General features: G+C 34.8%; 1 protein-coding gene across 1 annotated transcript; it reads right to left on the reverse strand.

Moving 5' to 3' along the window:
• Positions 1-233: 233 nt before the first annotated feature.
• Positions 234-1,407, reverse strand: LOC149217837 (protein FEZ-like). The gene is made up of 2 exons (XM_089390375.1): positions 1,235-1,407; positions 234-453 (listed from the first exon to the last, which is right to left on the reverse strand). Exons 1-2 carry the CDS (start codon positions 1,405-1,407, stop codon positions 234-236), a joined length of 393 nt encoding a protein of 130 aa, XP_089246501.1.
• Positions 1,408-7,654: the final 6,247 nt, after the last annotated feature.

The following is a 7,654-nucleotide window of genomic DNA, read 5'->3' on the forward strand; positions in this document are numbered from 1 at the left end:
GATGATCTTAGAATATTAAAAAATTTCACTTGTCAAATATAATGTTACCTTTTTACATTTTAACTGATCAACTACATGTCATTATCATTATACAAATGTATATCATCATCACAATGCATAGAACGGTCTAACACAATCGGATTTGCGAAGCAAATTTATTTTTGAAAGACTGAAAAAGGATGGAAAATCAACCTTGTTTTTAAAATAGCTGAAACCTGGTAACCTATACTCGTTCATGATCCACTCCGTTTTCTGCGGCAGAGGGCTTTTCCTTTATAAAACACCAGAGTTTTCTTTATACCGATACAGTGAAGCAGCTCGTTGCAAACTGCTCTGTCTGAACCAGTGGACTTCCAGAAACCAGACACCGTCAATCTGTTAGGCCGAACGCATGACTTCGCACGAATCCGTGGAACCAAAAAGAACAACTGTCTGTCGCCAGCATGAGCTAACCTGCAAGAGTAAGAGTGCACCAGTTAATATGGAGTCATATTGGTACCATAGCTACCAAATTCGGCCGAACCGGCCAAAAAAATACGAAAATACATCAGTTCGGTTGGATACGTCGATTAATACGATCATTTTTATAAGGTACGGTAATATTAGGTTGACCAAACGTTGTGTTAAAATTGCCAAAACCTAAAACTCACTTACCGCTCATCGCAAAAGCAATTCCCTAGCCCTTATGGTAACCAATTGCCAAAACCTAAAACTCATTTACCGCTCATAGCAAAAGCGATTGCCTAGCCCTTATGGTAACCGTTGATGGCGGCATTTTAATGGCAGATTCATTTTCAGTGATTTATTATTAGTTTACTGATTTTATATTATTGTTAAATAAATTTAAATACGATAGTTACATAATTTTAATGTTTTTAAATAAATTTAATAGTATTTAAGTCTATATGGATTGGTTTGATGTTCAAGAGATTAATTTTCTAGAGATTATTTGACATTTATTTGAAATATGTAAAATTTCATTCTTTACATTAAATTTTAGTTTTCAAATTTTGTTACTTATATTACATTATATTTTAATTTTTTAATCTTATTAATAAATGTGATATATTCTTTTTCCTTTTTTCAATCATTTTATACCAGAAGTGTTTATAATATTTTAAAATAAATAAATATATAAATATATATATAATATATATATATATATATATATTCAAGAATTTTCTAGTATCAAATTTTAAAGAGTCAATTTTGAATTTGATAACTATGATTATACAAGTCCAAAGTTCGTATGATGAGATCGATTTCCAGTGGAGGGTTACATTGGACTCTTTTCTTCGGATAAAAGGAAACCAATTCCTCTTCTGTGGGATAGAATCTGAAGCCCGGAACGTCCATTAAGTCTCGCTGCACGTCCCCATTGTCGTATATTTCTTCCAGCATGTCCATTTTCATTTTCCTGGAGAACAGCTACTGTGAATTCCCAGCCACGTAAATATATATATGTTAACGACGGTCTTGCCGGTAGATAAATTACCGAATTTCTTGGACGTAAAGGTATCCCGCCGTTTCTTAGGCTCGAAGAAATGGGAAGACGACGAAAAAGTGGTCGACGATTAAAGGTAGGTACTTTTCGAACGAGTAGTCTAAACGGGCCACAATTTAGCTGAAAAACAATAAAAATCCAGTCTGATTTTGAGAAGATTTAGTGGTTATTTTTGAAATTTTAGATTATATGAGCTTTAGGTTTTGGGTGGTGTAAATGTTTTTGATAATAACTGTTTCACATTTTTTTAATAATGGTGAATCTAATTTATCTATTAACGAAAAAACAATTAAAACCTTGTACAATTAATTGATATGGTTAGATATAAAAATTTTGTGATTTATAATGTAAATATTAGTGTTTGGGAAAATGTCATAGTGCACAATGAAGCAGTGTCAAGTAAGTGGTTCAAGTCATTAATTGACAAGAGGATGGATCATCTACAACACAAATGGAAGGAAGGCATCAAAAGCATGGACAACACCATGATTTCTTATGTAAAGGAGACAGAATGTGTTGGTTGGTATGGATATATTTTTTATTTGTGTACTTCAAAAAAACTACAAACTTGTATTTATGTAAGCATTGAAGGTTATAGAGTATGGATAGGATGCATAATGTATTGGTTGGTATGGATGTAAGGGTTTATTTGTGTACAAGGAGAAAAAAGAAACTATAGCCTCTAGAAGTGATTCATTATGTCCATCTAAACAAAGATATGATATGCAGATCCATGATGGAAAGATAATAAATTCACACAAGCATCCAATGTATCAAACATTGACACTTGAATATGCAATACCAAGCTTTCAAGTGGTATCAGACCTGGGCATGGGCAAGTTTGTAATCTTCTTCAAAAATACCAAATCAGGCTTCAAAATTCCAAATAAGGGGTTTGATTTGTGTCTTGTTTGCTTCATGTTTTTAGAACTCATGGAAAAGTTGGTTGTGCAGTTGGTAACAGAGTTCATAATTGAAGCATTAGAATAACTAAGAATGCACGTTTCAGGTTGACTTGGTTCAAAAACAACAGGTTTAGAAAACTGCACCTCAAGATGCTATGAACCCAAGAGCTTCTTTCTTAAATATGAACACCATAAATAAAATTAGATTTGTTTTGATCATATAACATATCCAACATTTGAGAATATATTTGAAGAACAATTTAGATTGATGTCCAAAACACTAATTCATTCTGAAATTGTGGTGTGTATACAGCATTGTTACAGCTTAGTCTGCAGTATTAGACCAATTACGTGAGAAAATATAAAAACATTGCAGTAAAAAGAACCAACAATTCAATTTGTTGAACAATTACAGAGCCATCTAAATTAACTCGACATTCCATGTCAAAGTTCAAAATTTCATGAAACTTCATGAGAGTAGTGGCATATAATTGAACTTTTACTTTTGCATTGATGAGGGCTCAAACATTCCTTGGTTCTCATCAGGCACCGATATTTTTAATATTGCACTGATGAAGGCTCAAACTTTCCTCAAATTTTGTAGGCACCCATGTTCTCAATGTACCTAGAGCCTTCTGAAACAACGCAACATTCCATGTCAGAGCACAAAGTTTCATGAACTTTAAGAGAACAGATTATGTCCATGAACAGATTATGAAAAAGGTATTTTTATAACAACATAACAATGGGAAAACATAAATATACTTATCATATGATAAAGGGCCACCTGACGATGCCATAATAACCTAGCTTATCTATTCTTTGTGCATACCTCATTGATTCCCACTAGAGTTGAAGTCCTTCCATAGATGATCAGTCATGGTAGAAGATGATGCTTCTCCACTTATTCTATAGTTACCTAGAAAAATGTCAAACGTTATCGCAAAGAAATTTTCTAGAGCATCAAGGTATATGTGCACACACAATGAAAGAGTGTCAAATGTACTTGGCATGGCAGGTAAGGTTGGATGGTATTGCATCTCCTTTGGTCTTGGGTTATCGCCATGGTTGGAGATTGTTGCATTGCTGTAAAAATAAACATACCACATGTTAAATAATAGTGATGATTAAATACTTAAATCTAAAACCATGACTCTATTCAACACATGAAACTAACCTGGAACCATAGAGACGACATTATTTGATCAATGGCGTCCTCGCTTATTGAGGTATTGAAACTCAAATGGTTCATATTCTGATGGATCAACATTTAAATCAATTTCCAAACCTTTGTTTTTACTGCTGCTTCTTCTTTTGTTTGTGGGGCTAAGGAAACTCTTCTTCCTCTTCAAAGATGGATCAAGAGATTCCAATCCAGGTGTGAAGTCAAAATCAATAACGTGCAAATTATTGGCTTCATCCAAATTTTTTTTAAGCATACCGGTCAACTGGATTGTCTTCGCCATAGTAGGAGCGTTATATAAAATGAGATGTGTATAGCTAAACAACTCCTCCTTTGCCAAATGAAGTGCCTCGGCATATGCATCAACAACATTTGCGGCCATAAGAGTAGTATCGATATCTTCATCATGGTTTTGGGGATCTATATTGATCTCAGGTAGGTCATTGCATATGTTATCCTCTGCATGTGATGAAGCAATGGATTTGAATTATCCGAGTGGAAATATAACCAATTAACCTTTATGGCATGCTTGCAATTGTTTCCACAGATAGACCATGGACATTCACAGGTTATAAAATCCTTACGATACCAGGTGACAAGGTATTTTTTACCTCAATTTGTCTGACTTCTCAACCAATAAGCGGGTTATGCTCTCATGAGGACAACAATCAGTATCCATAATTTTTCTTGCTCATTCCGCTGATGATTCTAGCTGCTTTTCTCTGTTGTAGTTGTTTAGAAATCCTTCTTCTTTTAAGATTTCCTTGAACAGATAACAAGGTTCAATATTGTTAGTAGCATATGAAATAACCAATCCATCCTCCGGGAACACTTTTTCCTTATATTAGATAGAAATTTTATTTTTAGGTAACAATGGTATGACTCAACAGCATTATTGGTCTCCTGATTTGCATGAGGAAACTCCGACAACCTTTCACCCACATACCTAACTGCAAATAGGACGATGTCAGTCTCACTATATTACCTTTATAAAAAAAAATGCATATAATATGAAAAAAATGTTTACTTACGAATCTTATCTCCAGTGACCCAATTCTTGTTGAAATAGTCTAATAACTTCTCTTCATCTGCAAACTTGATAAAAGATTGATTGATTGCATCTTCCTCCTCATAATTGAGAGTGTGTTTCATGACGAAACCTAACTCAATGAACATCTCTTTGGCTTTTATGGAACTAGTGGCCAACCGATTGACATTTTTCAACCAAGCCATCCGTACATGCCAAAAGCATAAGATCACATCACAACCTGTGATCCTCCTGCCATATTCAATGCATTTTAGTGTGGTATTTTTAGAAAAAATGCAAGTTTGGTTATATCATGACAATGTTAAAGTTACCTCAAGGCACTGATTTCAGCTAGTGCATCATCAACCATGAAAGCATTGACTTTCCAATTAGGACGGGTTTGGAAACACTTGCGCATGAGCTGCTCCAGCCATATTGCAAAATATCATCTGATGTGTTTCGTGATGCCACGACCCATGCAACAGGCACCCCACTTTGTTGTTCATCAAATGCCACAAGTGTATACAACTGATACTGTCATTTTCAACATTACATAAATTTAAATACAAGTTATTAATCATTTTGAATGTATACAACTTAAATAAATATATTCAATAAATCATTGGCATCTGACTTACCCCATATTTGTTTGTGTTAAATGTTGAATCCATGGCTATTAAGCTATTGTGCGATAGTTTGACCATTGTCTCCAACATCCACTTTGTTTGAATCCCTATTATAAAAGGGACCTCCACACCATTGGGCTTTTGGTAAAAGAAAAGATCTTCTCGATGCTTTTGATACCAAATGTTTACACTCATTTCATCCTTTTTGTGAAGTTGATAATTTCCCTTCGCCAATCTGTTATAGATGTTTACAATATCTTTCCTGCATAAGAATATCTCGAGCTACCACATCGATGTCAACATGTCTCTTAATGTGGGTTCTATAGACTACATCAATAGGCACTCCCAAAAAGAAACAACTCTCTACATATGCAACAATGTCCCTCGAAAGCTTTAGCCTATGCAAGGCCCTGGTCTCACCTGAAGCGTCACATTTGACCATGACAAGCCGAACCTTCCCCATCTTCATGTTCATACATATTGAAAGTTAAAATTTCTCTATCAAGAATTTCATGCATAACTTTCACAATAAAGTGGCATTGACAACACCTCTTCTGCACAAATGAGGTCCTTCGTTTAGCTGAAAGATTTCCTCTTTTGTCCTTTGGCCCAAATGAACAATGATAACTAAACCAAAAATTTAAATTGTTAGTACATACAAAGAAATATAACCGTGGTTTCAAAAGATCTAAACAATATATATTTTAAATACTCACATATCATATTGCAATTCAACAGTAGATCTTTCTTTTGGTTTTTTTTTGTTTTTCTTATGAATTTACATGGAGCAATAGGATTTTCTTCCTCTCCTTTGATAAAGTCAGCAACTCGTCATAACGAGATTACAGCAACTCGATCAATACCATTGTTTTTTTTATTTATTTCCGTTCAAGCCAAGTCTTTACTAGAGAACATCATTTTGCCTTTAAGGTCTTGCACCTCAAGATCCATGATATATTGCCATTTCTTTCGCTTGCCTAATTTGAACTGATCTGGTCAAACAATATGCAAGGACATCAAAACCAAAATTTCAATCTTAGCAAGTTATCCAACATATATATAAATATAAAACCTCTTTTATTCTTTTTTTGAGGTCTAAAATATCAATCACTCAATAATGACAAAAATAAATAGCACAAAAGGATGCAAAAAATTTGGGATGCAAGCATTTCCTTTAAGATGTTGCTTCTTGCCTCATTCACTTTCAACAAGGCATTCCTTAAAGGAAAGATTCCTTTGACAACATGAACAGATGCAATCCAATGAATGTTGGCAATGTTTTTTTAGGGTGACCATTTGCTAAGCAGGACTAGACTTGAATGAAAGGGCTTTCTACAATGCACATTTACATCACAACTCTACTAGTAGTCTATCCTCAAAGATTCTCGGTGCTGCCATAATATATGTGAAATTTATAGCAGGCAATCATTACACTCACATTCCACTACCCGTGGCAAAAGAGATGTGTTAGAACAAAGAAAAGGCAATGAAATCTTCAATACCAACACAAACACCAAGAGCACTAGTGAAAGTTGCTCTGGTCCGGCCTCATCCCTGCCCTCAACATTCGGACAAAATAACCAAGTGCCTTCTCCCCATACCCAGTGTTTGCTTATCCTGCAATGATTGAATTCCAAGAAACCAAGACCTTCTCAGGCAAATTCAAGGGGGGGAAGAAAAGTTACCAACTCTTGGAAGCAAGAAAGCAAATGTGTTCTCCCTCTACATTGGAAAGGTGATGTATTTGGAAACAAATGGATGATTGATCAGGAAAGACAGCCTATCTCAGATCAAATCCATCTAACAGGCATAAATGACACAGTTAATCAATTTTTCATGAGCTACGCACTTCATTCACTTTCAAAGAAGTTATTCTATTTAGATCAAACTCAGCGATCCAACTTTCCACTGGGATTGCCATGTTTAGAGAAGATGTAAACAATCTCCAAATCATGGACACAGCAAATATGGTAGCACTCTTTGCTTATGTAGGCACAGGGGACTCTTGTTTGGCTGCTCTTTGGCCCTTGGATGTAATGATATCGACGTAGATGTATCTAACTTTTTATATACTATATGTAGTATTTTCAAAAAAGGAAAATAGATAAATAGAGAAAAAGAAACAAGTTAGAGTTCAATTTGAAAGTGTTCTCAAGGCGAAGAAGTGGCCCTGTTTATTACAAAACCTTTTTAACTTCTATACTCCATGCAATAAAAGAGAGCATTCGGGGGGATGGCAGGGATCCACGATACGAAATTCTGGCTATTAATAATGCTTGATACATATAGAGATGATATCTGTGTCCAATATCTCTTGAAACATTAGTATCAGTCCCCTGTACATCAGAAATAGGTCAGACAAGTGCAAGCATATAATAGTTTGAAATTTCCTTCATGGGAAGGCATAGT

The sequence above is a fragment of the Pinus tabuliformis genome, chromosome 1_1 (assembly GCF_031772625.1).
Source record: "Pinus tabuliformis cultivar Carrire ecotype Pingquan chromosome 1_1, CPIR1, whole genome shotgun sequence".
In the NCBI taxonomy this organism is placed as follows: Eukaryota; Viridiplantae; Streptophyta; class Pinopsida; order Pinales; family Pinaceae; genus Pinus; species Pinus tabuliformis.